The following is a 22,355-nucleotide window of genomic DNA, read 5'->3' as shown; positions in this document are numbered from 1 at the left end:
CGATTTATGAGGTTATTATTGGGAAGATCCTCTAGAGAAGGGAAAAGGCTACCCACTCCAGTATTCTGGCCTGGAGAATTCCATGGACTGTACAGTCCATGGGGTCGAAAAGAATCTGACATGACTGAGCAACTTTCACTTTCACTGTAGTAGTTTGGGTGAAAGAGAATGGTCATTCGGATCAAAGTGCCAGAGGTGGAAATGGAGAGAAGTGGGTGAACCTGAGACATTTCAAGCATGTAAAATGCATGAGATTGCATATTGTGGGTAGGTTATGAGAACCGTCAAGTATCATTCTTAGATTTCTGGTTTGCATAAGAGAATAGATATTGGAACCTAAACTGAAATAGTAAATATTAGAAAAAGTTAGTAGTAGGGAGGCAAGGGTGGTGACTCAGGAATTCCTCTCTGCAAATGCTGAATCTGTGATCTCTCTAAGACAGCCAAACAAAACAGATGTATAGAAATTTGGATACTCAGGCCTAAAGCTCAGTGGAGAAGTCTGTGGGAAAGATTTAAATTTGTTATTAGCCTACGGAGGGATCATAGAGGTAGAAGCTAAACCAGATGGCATTGTGTATTGGAAGCAGGGAAAGAATGCATCTGCAGAAGAAGGTCAGCTCTGTCGAACGTTGCTGAGAGACCAAAGCAGATGAGGACCGAAATATTGTCCATTAAGTTTAGCAATATGGATATCAGTGTCAACAATTTTGCAAATGGATTTTAGGGGATAATGAAAAGCCAGACTTTTCTTATATGAATAATCAGTGGAGAAACGGACAGCTCCCAAATGTAGCTATTTATCCCTGCCCGATATTCTAGGTACTAGGATGTTATGGTGGGAAAAAAGAAGTAGAAAAATGAAGACAGCAGTTATCCTCTTTTTCCATGAATCTAAGCAATAGTGGAAAAAGAGACTTTAATCAAATAATCATAGTGATGAGTTTATAATTAAAAGCTGAGATAGGTATTTGGAAGAAATATGATTTCAGGAGACCATATCAGCAAAAAACAAAAACTGAGAATGGTAAGGAAGATTTATAAGGAAATGATGCTTGTGCTAAGGTGAGCAATTGAATACTGAATATGAGGAAGGGAGATTAAAGTAGAATGAAGAACACGGGTATATTATGTTCTGAATGCTGTGTTTAGTTGCTCAGTCATGTCCAGCTCTTTGTGACTCCATGGACTATAGTCTACCAGTCTCCTCTGTCCATGGGGATTCTTCAGGATACTGGAGTGGGTTGCCATGCCCTCCTCCAGGGGAACTTCCCAACCCAGGGATCGAAACCAGGTCTTCCATATTTCATGTGTATTATATATCTGCGTTGCAGTAGGTATATTATATGGAAGGGGAAATCTTGGCTATCTTTGCTTATGTTGAGGCTCACCCAAAGAAGCTTTAGTTTTGAATTAAACATGGAGCTGACATCCTGAGCCTCCTGGATGAAACACACGTCCCTAGACTGGATCTGATTAATCAGGCATCCATATGGTCGCAGTGGCCTCTGAAGCAAGTAACTGACAAAGGAGGGAAGTAGAAAGGTATATCAGGCAGGAGGTTTGGTAGGGAAGCAGGTTTATGTTAGAGGCAAAAATAAAGATTTTAAAAATTGGTACATTTTCTTCTTTGCTGCTACGCATTTCCTACTATTCTCCTCTTTTAGGACCCTCATTCTATCTGGTGAAATTTGGCTCAGAGCTTTCATGAACATGGAGACCTATAACTGCTGCTAAGTTCTCAGATACTAAGATTTCCATTGACATGGGCTTGTTTTTCTTTGGTGTCTTGTGTGGCTATGCCTCTTTGGCTTTTGTAAATAAATCCACACTTACTCGGGTCAAGGAGGGACTCTAAGTTATACATTTCCAAAGAGCATCAGTTTTCAAGCACACAGAGCTTTGCTTCCTGCCTACCAGTTTGACGTCATCAGTGAACACATAAAAGGACTCTTTGCTCCCTCACTAAGTGTCAGGTGGAAGCCAGAACTGGTCCTCAGCTGCTCACACTTTCTGCCCTGCACAATTTGTAAGCAACCTGGAAATGAAAACATTGCAATCTTTAAAGAGTGATGAGGGCAAGGGGATCTTTGGAGGTGCTAACTTCTTAGAGGAAGGGATAAAAATGACAGGGGAGGTGTATGGCATCTCATTTCTTCAGGAAGCAAAATTCTTTTTCACATTAAAAGAATTAAAAGTCTTTCTGGTCAACCAATGACCTGGACATCTCTATATCACATATCTCCTGCCACATTGAGAGGAAAGAGGTTCAGTTTTATTGATGACTTTCTTTTTCTGTGACTCCTTTCATTGATCTTTCTGCCAACGTTGTCAGAGAGAAAGTAGATGAGATAGAGTATTTCTTTCTTTTATCTCGATGTAGAGCATTTCGTTATCTCTCAGTTTGAATTATAATTGCAATTTCTTTTAAAAACATGGAGGGGTGTGTGTATGTGTATACATATGCTGTTATTTGTATAAAGAGAAGTATCTACCTAAGATGCCCAGAGAATCTTAATTTTGTAAACTGTGTGGTCCCCAAACACATTTATCTCTCTGATGTGTATGATCAAGAATCAAGTGAAGCTAAGCCACAATACCAACCTGAAGTTCTCACAGATTTCCATATGATCTCTTCATCAATAGTTTTAAGGTTATATAACAGTTGAAAAGTGAAAGTCACTCAGTTGTGTTCAACTCTTTGTGACTCCATGGACTGTTGCCCACCAGGCTCCTCTGTCCATGGGATTCTCCAGGCAAGAATACTGGAGTGGGTTGCCATTTCCTTCTCCAGGGGATTTTCCCAACCCAGGGACTGAACCCAGGTCTCTTGCATTGCAGGCAAATGCTTTACCATCTGAGCCACCAGGGAAACCCATGTAAGAGATTAAGTTTCCCCTTTTCCTTCAGACATTATAAAAGCACAGAACAGGATAAAGAAAACAAGGTAGCAGAGAGCTTGAGGAATTAGCAGAGCTGCTTGTTCGACCCAAACTGTCTGGTTTTGGGTCTAATTTAACCTCTCTTTGCCTTTAGTTTTTTCATAGGCAAAATAGGCCCAATCATATCTGAGCTCAGATAAACCCTCCAGGATTCTCTGATTAAAAATGAGACATAACTTGAACAAGCATGTTGAGAAATTTGGAAGATATGAAACAGATGAAGCTCCCTTCCTTTTCCTCCAAGTAACCAACACGCCAGACTAATGGGAGTTCTCAGCTCCTCCTGCCAGCTGCCTGTCAGAAACTGAACTTCTGGGTTTATATGTTCCTCTCTTTCACAGCTTCACTCTTCTGCATTCACTAGTCCAGTTATAGACTTAACAAGAGTCAGTTTTATTTGTTTCCAAGTCTATTTATGCCAATTCCTATTGTAACTGTGTAAGTTGATTAAATATATCAACTTACATAATATATCAAACTTACATATAAGTTGATAAATATATCAACTGATAAAATGAAGGAGAAAAATTATTTTTATAAAAACTAAGTCAAAAACATTGAGTAATTTAAAATGGCTTGCAAAAATGTTTCTCTGAATTAATTGTGGGTTTGAAACTACTGTAAAAGATTAAAGTAAACAATACATATAAAAATTTTAAAGCATTTTCTAGTCAAATTTGCTGCAAAAGTTGCCTTTAAGCCTTCAACTCTCTTCAAAACAGTAATTCTCAACTTTGGCTGTATCCAGATTAACTCGGAAAGATTTTATATAAACACAAATACTGGCCGTCTTAGCTCAATGACATCAGAATCAGGGAAAGGGACTTAAGCAGAAGTGTTTTTTAAAGAGGTTCCCTACTTGGAGTTTAAAAACTTATTTTTTTAGAGAAATTGATATGGGATAGCAAAATTTCTATCTATGGGATAGCAAAAGATGAATTAGGTATTTGTTTTATTCAAGAAAGAAATCTTGGAACTCAAATCAGGAGACCCTTTATGAAATAAGAGGTTGGTCCTATGTTAGAAAATTGGGAAATATTTGTGTATTTCTATCTTCTAAATTAAAAATAATAGGCTCCCAGTACCTCAGCAGTAAAGAATCCGCGTGCAATGCAGGGACTGTAGGAGATGTGGGTATGATCCCTGGGTCGAGAAGATCCCTGGAGGAGGAAATGGCAACCCACTCCAGTCTTCTTGCTTCTCCCCATGGATGGAGGAGCCTGGTGGGCTACTGTCCAGGGAGTTGCAAAAAGTCAGACAGGACTGAAGTGACTCACCAAACAAGCAAATAAGTTAAAATAAAATATTTAATTAATCAAAAAGCAGTGTGTATTATTTTTTTGTCACTCTCCACTTGAGCTAAAATTCAGTTAACTCTCAATTCTGATCTTGTTATATGAGAGCACTTGTGCTGTATCAAAATATTGAAGTATTAGATTAGAAAATAAAATTGATCTCACTCTCCAAGATTTGAAAGTATCCACTTGACCAATAGCTACTTACGTGTTGCCTGAGCTCGTCATCAATACAAGGTGAAATACAACTCAGCCCATCATAAGCAACAGCATCTCTGTGGATGCTACACAGATAATCTCAAAGGACACCACCCTAGCAGACCCCAGGATCCTGAGCTGTTACCTTTTTCACAGCTGAGTGAGTCCGAAATGGGTGGTGTCCAGGAATCCCCACTGCATGTGTACCTCGATGGCCCATTGACAACCAAACCTCTGGGACAGGTCAGCTCAATGGAGTCACCAATTTTATATAATGTCTGAAATGGTGACAGCGTCAGTCCTTCTGGCACTATTGGCTTGAGGCACTCTGTCCCTGCAGAGAGAAAAACATTTCAGATGCTTTTGGTGGAGCAGACCACTCAAGGGATACAGGCAGATTTTGTGCATTCCAAGAAATGATTTTAATGTGATTGACCACATTGGTTAAGTGTTAATGCTGCCTTTTGAGCAGAAAAACAGGGGGTTGAGGATCCCAGGCTTCCACTGAGAAACTGCCTTTAGTTCCATTAACGGAAGAACTTGCTATGGAAACGATTTCAGATATTCGTAACTTTCACTACATCACTGGGACATTTTCAAGAAATAATCTTTTTCACTCTTCTCCCCAGTGAGCTTTCCCAAAAGCAGGTGGCTGCACCATGGGTGACACAGAGGCAAAAGTTCTAATTGATACTGATTTCAACTTTGTGTTATGGTATTCAATAATAACTCTTTGGAGTCCCCATCTGAACCTAGTTTGATTCACATTTTGACTCCGATGAAGCATGGGTATATGTGGAGCCTACAAACCCTTGCTCTCTTTTCCAGCAAAGCATGCCAATGTGCTCCAAGGAGAAAACCTCATTTCACATGATATGCCATCTCTGACACGTAAGAGTTAAGCATCATTTCCCTGGGACCCATTAGCTTGCATCTCTTGGTACACTGGGCCAGGCTGATGTTGGTGGTTGGATGCAGTTAGCAAAAGTCCCCAATTTCTTTTTAAGCACAAGCCTCACGGACCGGCTAACACGCAGGGGTGAGAACTAAAATATGAAGACAGTTTGAAATCTAACTTTAGCAGACAAATTCTATTTTCTGTTTCACTAAATCTTTTCACCAGAGTTACTGAAAAATGGTAAAATGTACTAATCTAAGGGTGTGACTTTGCTTTATTTATTTTGGGCACGTTCATTCTTTAGCAGAGTCACATAGAGGGTCTGCCCAGTTCTCACGTTGGCATTCCACGTCTCCTTGCCTCCAGCTTCTGTCTGGTAAGCATCTGAAGTACTGGTATCCAACAGCTTTGAATCCAGTAAAGCATAAAATTTCAACTTCTTCTCCAACTGAGTACTGTTTCTTTTCATTCTAGAATTAAAACCAAAATCAGCGCATTACTAATGTGATGAATGGTATCTTCAAACACCTCAGGGCCCTCCTAGGTCTTTTCTGTTCCTTCATTCCTGTATCTACTCAAAGTCTGCTAAATTTATACTTCCAAATATCTCTCAAAGTTCACTCCTTTCCTTTGCCATCATCATTGCCTTTGCTCACAGTACATATTATCTCTTCAACTCGATTCCTGGATCAGGGAGATCCCCTGGAGAAGGAAATGGCAACCCACTCCAGTATTCTTACCTGGAGAATCCCATGGACAGAGGAGCCTGGTGGGCTACAGTCCACAGCGTTGCAGAGTCGGACATGACTGAGCGACTTCACTCACCACAACTATCTACCTATCTAACAACTAACTAGTCCCTCTTCTAATCCTTCTTCCATATTGCTACTTTAAATTGATTAGAATATATATATATATATATATATATTTACTTAATAACTTACTCCCCTCTGTATATGTGTTGGCTTACTATTGCAAGAATAAGAAAACTATATACTATAGGCTGCAGTCCATGGGGTCACTAGAGTCGGACACGACTGAGCGACTTCACTTTCAATTTTCACTTTCATGCATTGGAGAAGGAAATGGCAACCTACTCCAGTGTTTTTGCCTGGAGAATCCCAGGGACGGGAGGCCTGGTGGGCTGCCGTCTATGGGGTGGCACAGAGTCGGACATGATTGAAGCAACACAGCAGTGGCTATAAACTGAATAAGTAATGTATTCTACATATGAAGCAAATATATGCAATTGCTATGGTAACAAATTGACTACAAATCATTTGAAAGTGTTCTTAATAACCTATTGGGCATTACATATTTTCCCAGTTAATGTGTAAATAAAGTGCAACTATTGGCATGTGGGAGTTCACGAAAAGATTTTAAGATAAAGTGGGTTTTATATTCTTAACTTGGAATATGAAACTTAACCCACTTCCCCATCCTCACCTCTTGCCATTTCTTCCCATAGAACCCATGCTCTAGGAAAACAAAGGCATTTAGGCATCTACCATTCTTTGCACATAATATTCTCTTTCATGCCTCCATATCTTTATTAGCTGTTTCCTCTATCCTCAACATCTTCTCTATTCCATTGTCCCAAGACGCAACTCAAGTAGAATTTCCTGTGTGGGAAATCTCTTTCATTTACCAGTTTCATCACATGTATCATCCTTTCGGTTTTGGAGAGAAACTTGCACAAAATTCTATTTTATGTTGATCACATTTATCAGCCCCACCCCTATGCTTAAACTTGTATAAGCTCTACTTTATGTTTATCACATTTATCAGCCCCACACCTATGCCTGAGTGGTATTTCTTCTACCAGATCTCTGCCTCACAAATCTTTGTGTGTTAGTCACTCAGTTGAGACCGACTCTTTGCAACGCCATGGACTCTAGCCCTCCAAGCCCCTCTGTCTATGGGATTCTCCAGGCAAGAATATTGGCATAAGTTGCCATTCCCTTCTCCAGGATATCTTCCTGACCCAGGGATCGAACCCCGGTCTCCTGCATTGGAAGCAGATTCTTTACCATCTGAGCCTTACACAGGGCTTGATAACTATGCTGAATAAAATGAAAAACACTCTCCTTTTTAGGAAGACAGTAATGTAACGGTCTCTCCTTACTGAATGGGAGGCAAGTACAAAGGACTGACTAGGAAGTTATTCTCTGAGAATTGAAGATGGGAATTTTGAGGGACGTGAAAGTTCAATTATCAACCTTTGTTACTACGTGGCCATGTGATTCAACTTGTCTCCCAGAAGATGATTAATTTTCTGAATACAAAAAAAGTATCCCATCATTGGTTATTATGGATATGGCTGTGTTTCCAAGGGGAATGGCATGATGACTAGTATTAATGATCTGGATATTTTATTCAAAGGCTGAACATTTTCCCTCACAATCATTCTGAAATAAGTTATTGTCACAAGCTTCTGCTTCATTTCTCTTATGAAGCTATAACCTATAAGTATATGCTGCAGCCATCAAGCTTTGGTCAACACATCTGCTAGACCAACTTAGCAAGGGCCTTTACCCAGAGTCACTGTCACTTGCCTCTGGGGTAAGTGCCTTTGGTCACTAAACAGATACCTTCACGTGCAGTGGCACGATTGCTCTAGCCTGGAATGAGGCATATCTGCCTTTGACTCCGTAAAAGGGGCATTTTGCTACTTGGAATTCTAGAAGGTGCTCATTAGGAAAGTCAAAATTGTCTTACTTTTGAGCAAAAACTATTGTTAGGTAGGAATTAGGCCTTTAATAAAGAGTAAATTGAAGCAAGGAGTGAACTTATTCGTAGAAATGGAAACATATATTCTAATTTTGTGAAGAGTCATTGGAATAATGAATCACTGTTAAACCTTTTGTGTGTTTTTAAAATTAGAATGTCAATCATTTTAACACTTTATGTAAGCAACTGACGCCAACAGATTAAAAATTATTTAGAAATCTGGATGTGACAAAGTGTAATTTTGAGGATAATGTTGAAAAGGGCAAGGATTGGCAAACTATTTCTGTAAAGGGCCTTGAGAGTCAGCTACAGGCCAGGTAGCGCCTGTCACCTTGTGCCACTGTTGCACAAAAAAGTCATAGTCATTATGTAAACAAACGAATGTAGTTGTGTTCCAAAAAACTTCACTTGAAAAAGGAAGAAAAGGGCCTCTCTGGTGGCTCAGTGGTAAAGAATCCACCTGCCAATGCAAGGGACACGTGTCGACCCCTGGTCACGGAAGATCCCACATGCCCTGGAGCAACTAAGCCTGTGCACCACAACTATTGAGCCTGAGCTCTAAAGCCTGGAGGCTGCAACTACTGAAACCTGCTCACTCTAGAGCTTGTGTCTCAACAAGAGACACCACGGCAGTGAGAAGGAAGGGTAAGCCCTGCTTGCTGCAACTAGAGAAAAAAATGGAGCAGCAACAAAGACTCAGCCAAACATGACTAAATAAACACTAAAAAAGAAAAGAAAAAGAAAAACAGAGGGCAGACCAGATTTGGCCCATGGGTATAGTTTGCTGATCCCTGTCCTAAAGGATTTGTTCCCCAAGTGTGGCTCCCCAACTAGCAGCACCAGTATTACACAAGATCTTGCTTGTTACGGAAGTTTCTGGGCCTTGCTCAAGACTTTGGAGTTTGAGAATCTCTGGTTCTCCAGTAAGGACTAATGAACGTTCGGTTCAGTTCAGTCACTCAGTCATGTCCGACTCTTTGTGACCCCGTGGACTGCAGAACGCCAGGCTTCCCTGCCCATCACCAGCTCCTGGAGCTTGCTCAAACTCATGTCCATCGAGTTGGTGATGCCATCCCCTTCTCCTCCTGCCTTCAATCTTTTCGAGCATCAGGGTCTTTTCTAATAATTCAGCTCTTCACATCAGGTGGCCAAGGACATTACTCCCCTCCAAAATATTTCTCCCCCTTCACACCTCTAGGCCTAGCACCTTATACATGAGCAGATGTATGAACAGGGAAGATACATGAGTGCAGACACTGTTTTGTGGCTATTTATTTGCTGGCTTTGGAGAATCAAAGCTTATTGCTCTTTAATCATAAATATGACACAGTTGGAAACAGATTAAAGGCTTTATTGGGTTTAAGAACGGTAAAATCTCTTTTAAAAATGTAAAATTGATTAAGGCACATGTCTCCTGTGATCAATTTAAGTATTATGTATCTCTTGAAAATTTATATCTAAAGTCACAGAACTGTCTAACAAAAAAGTTGTTTTTAATCATAGAAACATACAGTGGTTTAAAGAAAAAAGATAAAAGGTAATAAAACTTTGATTGCTTAAGAGTTCTATAGGTATTTAGCCTAATAAATCATTATAGGCTCAACACTGCCTATGTTATAGTCAAACTAGTTTGTTTCCCTGATAATGTGCCTTAGTTAGGGGGTTAGTTTGTTCAGATTCAGAAATAAACAGTCAGATCTTATTTGTAGACTCTTAGAGAAGTCATCCGGAGAAGGCAATGGCAACCCACTCCAGTATTCTTGCCTTGAGAATCCCAGGGATGGGGGAGCCTGGTGGGGTGCCGTCTCTAGGGTCGCACAGAGTCAGACACGACTGAAGCAACTTAGCAGCAGCAGCAGCAGAGAAGTCATCCAATCCATTCCCTACTCACATAAATATGTCATCAGCACATGAGTTAGTGCCAAGGAGCACAAAAGACCCTGCCATCCTTTGGTCTAACAACTAGGTATGAGGACATCTTCAGGGAATTCAAGAGGGGAAGTGGTGGAGCCTTTCTAAATATTACCTTTTTTACCTTTTAAGTCAATAGGTTATTAAACTAAGAAAAAAATAACTCCACATAAAAGAAAATGCACGCTTCCTAAGTTCTCCTTTTAGGAGTCCAAACCTAAAGTGAAGGTCAGGATGCTTACCCGAATAAATCCATTTTCTGGAGGGACTGGTTGAGGACACCCTGAATCTGATTCTAATTCAGGGAGATCAGTTTCTTTCATGTCCTCATCATCACTGATGCATGGTTGTCCACTAGAAGGGAAAAAAAAGACATGTATAATAAAATAAATATGTACACATACTTTAATGTCTATGTATGTACATATATGGATGCATATATATATATATACACACACATTATGTATGTATGTGTGTGTATATATATTTTTTAGAGCATGCTAAGTTGCTTTAATTGTGTCTGACTCTTTGCAACCCCATGGACTATAGCCCACCACGTTCCTCTGTTCATGGGATTTCCCAGGCAAGAATACTGGGGTGGGTTGCCATGACCGCCTCCAGGGAATCTTCCTGACCCAGAGATAGAACCTGTGTCTCTTATGTCTCCTGCATCGGCAGGTGGGTTCTTTGCCACTAGCACCACCTGGGAAGCCCATATATATATATAAAACAGATAAAAAAGAGAGAAAATATTAGAGAGGAAAGGGGATAGTAGCATATCTAACACCTCACTGATATGTTGGAATAGGTAAAATTCTAAGTATTTCTCACTTAGCAATAAGAAAATAAATATTGCAAGTCTCTAGCAGCGGGGATGGGGGCTGCCCGCTCTCTCCGGTGCGCGTCTTCCCACCCTTACTCGTTCTGCATTATGGAGAACGTGCAGTGCTCCTCTTGCCGCCTCTCCCCCTCACAGCGTTTTCCTCCTTGCTGAGGGGCAGGGTTGTTGCATTCGCGGGTTCTCGATCTCCTATAAGTAGCATCACACGAGCTCCAGGAGGACCAGCAGCCCCAGTTCCCGTCCACAGCATCTGGAAGACAGGGACATCCACCCACCGATCTCAGTGCAGCCCAGAGAACTGGGCTTTGAAGCCAGGCCAACTCGGTTGCCTCGCGTTTTAGCTGTGGGATCCTTTGCAGCATATCATAGAGTTGTTGTCAGGATTAGAAGAAATTCTCTGTGCAAAGTGGCTGATACATCATCTGTTTTTACTTTCCTGTTCCCACAGGAAGAATAAAATGGCAACAGCTCTGAATAATTTTCAACTATCAGCAATGTGTCACACAGTACATATATGCATACACCTATGTGTACACGGAGAAGGCAGTGGTACCCACTCCAGTACTCTTGCCTGGAAAATCCCATGGACGGAGGAGCCTGGTGGGCTGCAGTCCATGGGGTCGCTGAGGGTCGGACACTACTGAGCGACTTCACTTTCACTTTTCACTTTCATGCATTGGAGGAGGAAATGGCAACCCCCTCCAGTGTTCTTGCCTGGAGAATCCCAGGGACAGGGGAGCCTGGTGGGCTGCCGTCTATGGGATCGCACAGAGTCGGACACGACTGAAGCGACTTAGCAGCAATGTATACATATTAACATCTTCTGAAAAGTATATATATCTATCTAATATATATATTAAAATACATTTCTAAAGCTAATAGACTATATTCTTACTCCCATGACACATCCTCTTTCTAAAGAGGATTAGAGGTAGCTATGAATATATCTTAGTCCAGTATGAAAATTTTGATTGTGGCTTAATTTGTCCCTTATTACAAGCCATCCTTATTCTACATTATAATGCATAAGAGACTCATAACATCAGTATCCTATAGTTTACTTTATAGTATGTTTTTTAATTTTATTTACCTTATGTTATAGGCATTGTGCTGTTTATTTCATATTCATATGTTGTTGTTGTTTAGTCACTTCCGTTGTGTCTGATTCTGTGTGACCTGATGGACTGTAGCCCGTCAGGCTCCTTTGTCCATGGGATTCTCCAGGCAAGAATACTGGAGTGGGTTGCCATTTCCTTCTCCAGGGGATTTTTCTGACTCAAGGATCAAACCTACTTCTCTTACGTCTCCTGCATTGCCAGGTGGGTTCTTTACCACTAGCACCACTTGGGAAGCCCAACTACATAAACACACGTATATAGCTTTCGAGTGCATAGTGGCCTTATCCCCATTTTATGGAAAACAGATTGAGGCACAGAGAGGTTAGGTGACTTTTCCAAGGTCACACAGCTGATAGGTTACAGCTGAGATTGACATCAAACTGTTTGACTTTTGAGTCTAATTTTCTCCAGGCCTAATTTCCTTGTGAATTTGCATAAGGTGGAAATTGCAAGGACAAGTTTTGTTTGTTTTGCTGTTTTCATCAACCAACCCAGAATACCTTGGGGAGGGGAAAGCTTCCTGCCCCCTAGTAAGTTACTGACACTTACTAGATTTGTAATCCGGGGACCGTCTCTCACAGTTCTCGCCATAGGTGCCGCTCTGGCAAACACACAGACATTCGGTCCCTGAGAGCACGGGGCGGCCATTGTTAGGGCATCGAGCACACTGGCAAGGGTCAAACTTGGCTGCATACTCTCGAAAAGCTCTCCTGAGGTTGTTCCGTCTTGTCACCGCACAGGGGATGTTTCTGACCAGGTCCGTGATGGGAGCAAGCTAAGAGCAGATGGGAGGGGGAAGCTCTAGTCAGAGTCACCTCTTTGGCACATGTTGACATCACCACCCAGTTCTCATGGAATCAGAGGCAAGACCTGGGCAATAGTATGCTTCAAAGCGATTATTGTAGAATACGGCATATCTGTCTATTGAACCAGTAGAGAAAAGCCCTCTCCATGAGGGAAGGGGAGGGCAGGGAGCTTCTTCCCTTCTATCCTGGGTAGAGCAGCAGTCTTCAAGATTAGCTGGCTTCCACTGTCCTTAAAGTACAGCAAGTGTAATGTACTTAGAGTTTACTTTCCCTGCGCTTCTACTATGGAGGAAGCCTCAGATGAGGTGTCACTTATGAGAATCTTACTTATTGAGCATCAGCGTCTGGAGATAAGTGACTAAGAGTCAGGCAGCTCAGGAATGTTTTGGTGAAACATCAACAAGTTTGACTCAAGCAGAAAGATCTGGGAAGAATGAAGTCTGTGTTCTTTGTTTTTCCAGGGACAATACTATTGGCTTTTGGTGAATCAGGTGAAAAAATGTGGAAAGAGAACACAAAGAAATGAACTTGCTGGTAGAATCTATAGAAGAATTACAATAACAAATATGGGGGCTAACACAAAAATCAAGGCTCATCAACATTTTAAAACCCCAGAGGAATGACTCTCTATGCAGTGTATGACTCACAAGTGCCCAGATGGATGGCTGGACCACATTTTCCTACCATAACCTGTAGAATTCCAAATATCTTCACACTGCATGTAAATCATCCTACTTTCATGATGGTTGAATTCCTTTATTTTCATTTGAATGAAATGAGCAGAATAGCTCCTTCAGTGGCTTTTAAAAATGTGCTTCTGTTTCAGGCAAAACTGGTTTAAGTGGCATATGACTGATTTGTGGACAAAGTATTTCAGACATAATAAAAAAAACCCCCTTTAATGTAATTACAACAAATATAAGACTGGTAAATTTAATCAATGGTGATAGAAACAGAATTTCAAATGGATCTAAAATCTCATATATCCCACAGAGCTATAAATGAAGATTTAGGAGTGCTCATCTACTAAAGAATTGCAAGAAAAATACAGAAATCAAATGTATTATATACATGGGAAGATAAAGAGCCCTACTTTAGGCAAGTTTAGGCAGTTTTATGCACCAAATTTCCTCTTTTGGTATTTTATGTATGCTATGAATTCTAAATGCCTAACTACAGAATGCTTGTTCGAACAGCTAAAACAAGGGATGTGTAATTCAATGTTTTTTAAAAAGGTATATTGTGCATGCACACCAAAGAAACACATTTCTTTTATCATCTGAGAAGAAAATGGAAAAGGAATTGTGTGATGCATAGTTTGGGCCGCCAGACAACAGCTTTAGCTCTTACCCATAATGCTTTTTGACCTTACCGCAAAGTCGATCACAGAAGGATTTTCCTTCACTGATTCTAACCAGTCAGAAAATACCCTCTCTTCCGGAACCCGGCTCCCTTTCTCCCAAGCCAAAGCCGCCGCATATGCGCTCCTCCCACCTTGAACCAGCGATATGGATTTCTCTGATCCCTGCATAAAGGAACCTGCAAGGTAGTTCAAGAAAATGACTTGTTTAATTTTATTGCAAATTCAAACTTGAAAGTAAAGCCTATTTGCACAGGAAAAAGGAGCAGATGGCAGAACCTTGTAGCTCCATTAAGTCAGCTAAGTGAAAGCTCTGGAACACACCTCCTGTCCCTAGAGGGAGTTTAATAATAGAAATGATAACCATAGTGCTAACAGCTACCATTTATTAAGCAACTCGTGTATGTTGGGTACTCTACTCTCATTATTCATGTAATTCTCATAACAGTCCTGAGAAGTAGGTGTTATAATAAACATGGACTTTGAAGCCAGAAGTAATTTGGCCTGGAACACGTGGTTACTAAGGAGAGAGAAGAGGTGGGATACAGACGTAATCCAAGGCCTAAGGACTCTGCCTCCTGCTCTTTGATGCCAAACCTCCCACTTTTGACTTATGTAAGCATATGTCTTGGGCCCCAGAATAACATAAATCACATGGTTTCTGACACCCATTCAGTGGACCACCATGCCATAATTGACTACAATTACAGAAAAAGGTGATAGAATGCTTTTAAGCTTAAAGATAGGAGTAAAAGTACAACTAACCAAAGGGAAAAATTAAACATAGGAGTTGGCACAATGTTGCTTTAGAGGTAAAGCATTTACTGTATATAGGAAAGATCTTTTACATACATTTTCAGGACAATTCCTATTAACTAATAGTGTCTTTAATATGAGTCTGTGTGCGTGCTCAGTCGTGTCTGACTCTGCGACCCCATGGACTCTAGCCTGCCAGGCTCCTCTGTTGATGGAAGTTTCCAGTCAAGAATACTGGAGTGGGTTGCCATTTCCTTCTCGAGGGGATCTTCCTGACCCAGGGATCAAACCTGAGGCTCATCTCCTGAGGCTCTTGCATTGGCATGTGGATTTTTACCACTACAACACCTGAGAAGCCCAGCTGGGTGATAAGAAATTGTAATGAGAAAATGAAATGGTAAAGAGGTTAGTGATATGGGTAACAGTTAATGGCATTGATTTGATGTCTGTTCTGGAGTTTCAGTAAAGTTCAGCCATGCCCCTGTTTAGAAATTCTGCAGTGAGGGAGACTAGGATGATTAAAACAATGGATGAAATACTCTCTCTATAGAAAAACTATGGTCTTTTTCAAAGTGAGCTGCTTAAGAGGGATATAGGAAGAACATTTTAGAAGGTGTTTTTTTTTTTTTTTTTTTTGCATTTATTTTTCTTGTGAAATACGAGAGAAATCATTATTTACCAATATATCAAATACCTACTGACAGTGATTCTGACTTGCTAGATTGATATCATATATGTCATAAGTGGAATGAGACTATGGTAAGTTATACATGATAAGCTTGGAATCTTAAAGAAAGAACTAGAGTTAAGTCTATTTATTATTCTATTAAGTACTATGAACAGAATGCTTACAAGTGAATAAATGGCTTAAAAAAATTCCAGAAAGAAAATTCAGACTGAAGATGATACCTATAGCGCAAACATAAGCAAAACAACTAGAAGGAAGAATAGATATTTCTCTTTCTTATGCAAGCTTCTCATCGTCACAACATGAGTTTGACACCAAAGCTGCCTCAAAACACATCAAAAGTTTCAAGCAGATTTATGAATTATTATCACTATGGTATGATATCAAAACCAGGGGTTTCCTAGTGGTTCAGAGGTGAAGAGTATACTGCAAGGCAGGATAGTTGGGTTTGACTCCTGGGCTGGAAAGATCCCCTGGAGAAGGAAATGGCAACCCACTCAAGTATTCTTGCTTGGAAAACCCCATAGACAGAGGAACCTGGCGGGCTATAGTCCATGGGGTCACAGAAGAGTTAGACTTGACTGAGAGACTCAATGACAACGATGATGAGCAAGATAATGAAAAATTCTATTTTATATAGACTATCTTTTGAAACTAGCTCAGGGTTAGAAATAGACATATCTATATTCTTAAGTGTGCTTTTAGTAAACAACATAAATACGTCTTTGTTTTTAGGCAAATTGTCATTGTGATTGATCAATGTTAGTTGACAATGTTCTATAAACCAGGCACTAAAAACTTGGGTTGGGGAGTTGACACAATTCAGGAATATTAGCGATGTGTAAGCTGGGTAGGATGGATGGTTGGGTTGATTATTCGGTTTGGATACCACTGCAATAGTCTCTGGTTTTGCAGTGTCTTCCTGTTATGAGTTCATTTTGGACATTTTCTCATCTCTATGTTGGAGGGATTTTACAGTTGAGTAGTTTTTATTCATTGAGTACTCAAGAATGAACATTTCCAGAATGCTCTCAGGTTTTGAGATATCTTTCTGATGAACACATTTTCTTTTCTGTGTTAGAAGTTTGTGAACATTCCTCTATTGTCTTAGCATTGCATTTTGTGAATAAGTCTGATGCCAGCCAGATTTTGTTGTTATTCTATAGGGAAATTATTTTTTCAGCTAAGGTACTTGAATTCATTTTAAAAATCTTTGAATTTAGTTAATTAGCTAGAATTTGCCTTGAAATTGCATATTTGAACCATATTTCTGATATAATTAATCAAGACACATTTCATCCTTTCTTTCAGGGACACGTTCATATATTTACTTATTTATTAAAATAGTTTTTCTCTTTCATTTCTTGGGCTCGCTATTTCAGGAACACTAATTCCCATATATTAAATTATATTTGTCATTCTATTTCCATTAGATATTCTTTAATAATGGTTAATATCTGAATTTTTCTGCATTTATTATGAATTACTTTGGATCTTTGTTTTATTAATTTTACTTTCAGACAATTATATCTTGAATTTGCAGTGTCTATTTATAACTATAATGGTGATTCTTTTCAATATTTGTGTCCTTGCACCTTAGTTTTGAAATCTTCCTTTTCAGTTAATTCTTATATTTAATCTTTTCAAACTCTGAGCTCTTGATTTATTGAATTCTCATTCTTATTAGGTTATTCTATTGCAAGACAAACTGGTATAGAATTTGTATATTCTCTGGTTTACATTACAAGGTTGATTGCATACTGCTCTTTTTTTGACTGTAATACAAATGTGTAGTTATCAAATCAGCTCTCATTTTGCTTATACTCAACATGGGCATCCACATGTAAACCATCAATAGCCTCTGATACTTAAAACTATCTACTTATTATTATAAGTAGCTTGGCTATTTTTAATACTGGGTGACCTTGGCTGTCCCCCAGTGACAATATAAGCTTCATATTTTGGGAGTTTCTGTGATTCCCTTTGTTCTGAGCAGTCATCAGTCAGAAAAAATAAGGGAATGAGAGAATTTTACGCAGAGAAGGAGGTATTTATAATGACAAGGCACAGTCGAGAGCATGACTTATTTAGGAAAGAGAGGCAGAAACTTAGCTAGGCAGAAAGTGAGGCAGGAACTTATCTTCAAGGCTATGTGAAGCCATGACATGTTTAAGGCCTGAGTGTTTCATGATAAGATTTGCCTTGGAGAATATTCCTCTCACAGAAAATGTGTAGAATAAGGCAAGACCAGAGGCAAAGGGACCAGTTGGGAGGCCTTTGTGGTAATCCAAGTTGGAAATGATGAATGGAAGGCATGTGCATGGAAATGAGGAACTGGGGAGAACTGGGAGAAATATTAAGGAGGAGGAATGACTGCTTACTGCTTGTAGAGGCAAGAAAGAGGGAGGGAGAAATCAAAGGCAGCACTCAGGTTTCTCACTTGGTTGTCTGAGCGTTTTTAATGTATTACTTTTAGAGCTTCCGTGCATGCGTCTGACTCGTTGCGACCTCATGGACTGTAGCCTGCTAGGCTCCTCTGTCCATAGGCTTTCCCAGGCAAGAATTCTGGAGTGGGTTGTCATTTCCTTCTCCATAGGAGGTTCCTGACCGAGGGATCAAACCTGTGTCTCTTGCACTGGCAGGCAGATTCTTTACCACTGAGCCATCTGGGAATCCCCCTTCTTAGAACTTATCAGTCTGTTTTTTTCTTTTTTTTTTTTAATTGAAATATAGTTGATATACAATTTTGTGCTAGTTTCTAGTGTACAACAAAATCATTCTGTTTTATATATATATTAAATATATATATATGTAAATATTGGAGTAGGAAATGTCAACCCACTCCAGTATTTTTGCCTAGAAAATTCCGTGGACAAAGGAGCCTGGTGGGCTACAGTCCATGGGGTTGCAAAGAATCAGACACAACTGAGCACACATATGTAAATATATATTTTTTTTTCATAGTTTTTTCCATTATGGTTTATTATAAGATATGGAACGTAGTTTCTTGTGCTATGCAGTAGGACCTTGTTGTTTAGCTATTTTATATATAGTAGTTTAGGTCTTTCCTGGTGGCTCAGATGGTAAAGAGTCCACCTGAAATGCAGGAGACCCAGGTTCGATCCCTAAGTTGGGAAGATCTCTTGGAGGAGAAAATGGCAAGCCACTCTAGTAATCTTGCCTGGAGAATCCCAAGGGCAGAGGAGCTTGTTGGACAGAGGAGCTACAGTCAATTGAGTCACAAAGAGTCAGACACAACTGAGTGGCTAGGCACACATGCACACATAGACTAGTTTATATCTTCTAATCCAAAACTCCTAATTTATCCCTACCTCCACTTCCCATTTGATAATCATAAGTTTGTTTTCTATGTCCATGAGTCTGTTTCTGTTTTGTAAATAAGTCAATTTGTATCTTATTTTAGATTCCACATATAAATGATATCATATGTTATTTGTCTTTGTCTGACTTAGTATGATAATCTCTAGGTCCATTCATGTTGATGCAAATGGCATTATTTCATTCTTTTTTATGGCTGAGTAGTATTTCATTGTATGTGTGTACTACATCTTCTGTATTTTTAATGGTTGTCTATATATATCCTTACTTTGTAAACTCCTTGAATGGAAGACCTAGTTCATGTCCGTCCTTACTTTACGTCTAGTACTGGGTTTGGCCCACAGGAAGAATCAATAAATGTGCATTCAGACAACCTAAATAGGAGATAAAGAAAATACTAACCATGTCCCGTTTTGAGTAGTAACAATATTTGATTTGCTCCCTCCATACCACACATAGGACTCTGAGGCAGATAAATAAAACTAATGCAATAGAAAAATAGTGCAGTCACAGTCAAGTGCAGTATGGTACTTAAGTTATTGCCAGTCAGAACCCACTAGGTAAGCTGCTACGAGAGTACTGTTACCTTCGTATTTCTCTGACAGTTTGTTAGTGGTGCACCGGTGTTCCACTTTTGTTTTTTTAACAAAAAGGAAGCGTTTCTTTGTTTCAATCCGGATACAGTTTTTGGCTTCTTCCTGTGTTAAACCTGGGAAATAAAGGACAAGAAAAAAACCTTGAGAATGCACCCTGGAGAATTCAGAGACGAGCATGAGACTCTGAGCACTCGGGAAGGTACAGGTACTCTGTACCAGCATCCAGCTCCTCTGCTTCTCGTGAGCTCGAATGATTAAGGCTTTTACTACAAAGGCGGTTCTTCACAGGCCATGGGACATCCTGAAGAGTAGAGGTATTTATGAGTCCCGCCATCCTCCCTGTGGGGATCATGTTGGCCTCTCCATGTTGCCTGCACACAGTAAACCTCTAAGCTTGCCCACGCTGTTGGCCATGCCCCTGTACAGCATATCAGGAGATGAACACCTGCTCTGTTTGGTGCCCCATCGTCAGGGGGCACTGTTCTTTGGGGGCCACAGCTGATTCTGTGAGGACTGAGTCCGTTTCACTTCTTCCTCTGTTCACCACCTCAAGTGTAAATCTCGTTGGTCACCTCTCCTTCTCTGAACACTCATTCCCGTACTCCTCTAAGCTTCCTCTCCCTGAGTTGGCCATTCACTCTACCTCCAAAACCCTTTGGTTTTGTCTCAGAAACTGACTTCCTGACTCATGAACTCTTCAGTGTCCTCCGGGACTGTTCACTTTTTCTGTTTATCTTAATTCAAGCCCATACTTGATACGTTTTCCCTGTTGTCTTCAAGGGAGGTTGATGCTGCCTGGTTCCCAGGCTCTTTAGGAACGGGAGCTGGGCTTGATACCTTCCTAGTTTCCCAGGACTGCTTGCACAGGATGACACACCACAGTTGTATAAGTCTTGTAAAAACCCTCATGCTCCAAGACTCAGAGTATCCAGTTCTAATAACTTTGGTCCTCGTTGTCCTGATCTTTTGCCAAACTTCCTCGTTTGTTGAAGGTTTTGGTATCTGAATCAGTCTTTCCTGCCCTAATGCTGGTCCATTATTCTTTTTTTTTAAAAAAAATTTATTATTTATTTATTTTATTATTATTCTTATTTACTTTACAATATTGTATTGGTTTTGCCATACATCAACACGCACCCGCCATGGGTGTACACGTGTTCCCCATTATTCTTAAGGACTTCAAAAATTGGTGGGGGATGTCAGGGATTGAGTGGGACAGAGGCAGGGAAACAGGTCTGGCTGTTTGGAGGCTGACTTGGTACTGTGTCTCTGGGGTAGTTTGAGAAGTGTTTCCTTTTTTTTTTTTAAACAGCTTCCCAAGTCACCTGACCTGGTACGTGAAACACCAAAATTAGAATCCAATTTTTTTTTGCTGTTTAGTTTAAAATTGCCTTGCAAAATACAAGCACATAAGAGATAGAGCTGTTAGGTGAACTATCAAGCACCTTAAAGCAAAGTAGTTTATCAATACTGATTCTTAGGGTTGCAGGTTACAAGAGGCAGGGAGGAGTGTTATCAGAGCCAGAGGCACCATGTGAGTATGTGATGCTAGAATATAAACCTGGGTGTGCGGCTCACCAAGGAACGAAGCTGAGTAGATGCGGATGAGGCTTCCTACTTTGTAGTTTTTTCAATAGTTTGACACATTCAAAGAGAGAAATCAAAGATTGGGAGTAAAAAAATGTCTTGGTTTGAGGCCCTCGTGTGTACCTGGCATTTTAATTTCTAACAAAAAAGATGGCTGTTTTGATTAGGCTGAATAAATATGACTCATTCTTCTTCCAGTGGCATTGTTCTTATAAATGGGTTAGTCAAGTGTTTGGGCCGTGTGAGGAATTTAATGGTCCCCTAACCCTTTCTTATTCTTTCATTAGATTTCTATGATTTATTTTAAATGATTTTTTGAGGTGGGCCATTTTTAAAGTCTTTATTGAATTTGTCAGAATGTTGCTTCCGGGTTTTTTGTTTTGCTTTGGTTTTCTGGCCTTGAGGCATGTAGGATCTTAGCCCCCTGACCAGAGATCAAACTTATATCCTCTGCATTGGCAGGCAGAATCTTAACCACCGGACCGCCGGGCAAGTCCCTAGCTTCTATGACTTATAAATGAAAATTAAATTGCATGTGACCAATTCATTAACTATAGCATAATTAATGAACTATAAACCTCGTTAATTTCAGTTTCTGATGGTTACAGGGGAATCCTTCAAGATTTGAATGACGAATCTCTCTTGTGAGCCGTGGTATTGGTCATGCGGTGTTGAAAATGTCAAGGCTTTATCAGTGAATTTCTGTACCAGCCTTTTCTTCCCCACAAGATGCCCTACAGCTTACGTCTGACCCTATCCACACTGACAAAGGAGTTGCTACATGCTGAAGCACTTGCAGTCTCAAACCTGAGTTTGATGTGGCACAGGAATGAGTATTGCAGAAATGTCCTCAGCTACTCTGACTGGGCAAAGATCAACAGTGTCAATCAAAAATGTCATACTGATAAACAGTGGGGTGAATAGCTTTTATTTTTCAATCAGAGCAGAACATGACTTCCCAGCAAAAGAAATTTAAAATTACCATGTTGTAATAACATGATATTTTAATTGTTTACTGTTTTCTCTGTGTCCCTGAAGTTCTTTTTACCTTGCACGCTAGAGCAAGGTCAACTTTTTATTCAAGGTTTTAAATTGACCATGGAACACTGCAGAATTGAGGAATACATCAAGAGATGCAAATAAAAAGCAATTTAATTTTGTTTTATTCTTCTTGCACTAGAGAAAGTACTCTGAGGTATTCAAGTCATTTTTTTTTTAATTAATGACAAGGGATATAACTCTTATTGAATAAAGCAAATAAAACTAAGCCTAAACTCTAGCTCTACATTG

General features: G+C 40.0%; 1 protein-coding gene across 2 annotated transcripts in view; it reads right to left on the bottom strand.

The window, feature by feature from the left end:
* Positions 1 to 22,355, bottom strand: part of C6 (complement C6) — an 85,458-nt gene that overhangs the window by 17,099 nt on the left and 46,004 nt on the right. For both annotated transcript variants that reach the window (XM_061393632.1, XM_061393633.1), the window contains 7 exons: positions 19,469 to 19,591; positions 14,112 to 14,278; positions 12,483 to 12,708; positions 10,894 to 11,065; positions 10,217 to 10,328; positions 5,671 to 5,803; positions 4,581 to 4,769 (listed from right to left, as the gene is read on the bottom strand). In XM_061393632.1, coding sequence (XP_061249616.1) covers positions 4,581 to 4,769; positions 5,671 to 5,803; positions 10,217 to 10,328; positions 10,894 to 11,065; positions 12,483 to 12,708; positions 14,112 to 14,278; positions 19,469 to 19,591 — 1,122 coding nt within the window. The remainder of the gene's footprint in view (positions 1 to 4,580; positions 4,770 to 5,670; positions 5,804 to 10,216; positions 10,329 to 10,893; positions 11,066 to 12,482; positions 12,709 to 14,111; positions 14,279 to 19,468; positions 19,592 to 22,355) is intronic.

Source organism: Bos javanicus, chromosome 20, assembly GCF_032452875.1.
Source record: "Bos javanicus breed banteng chromosome 20, ARS-OSU_banteng_1.0, whole genome shotgun sequence".
NCBI lineage: Eukaryota > Metazoa > Chordata > Mammalia > Artiodactyla > Bovidae > Bos > Bos javanicus.
Note: the sequence above shows the minus strand (reverse complement) of the source record. Positions and strands in the feature narration are given on the sequence as shown.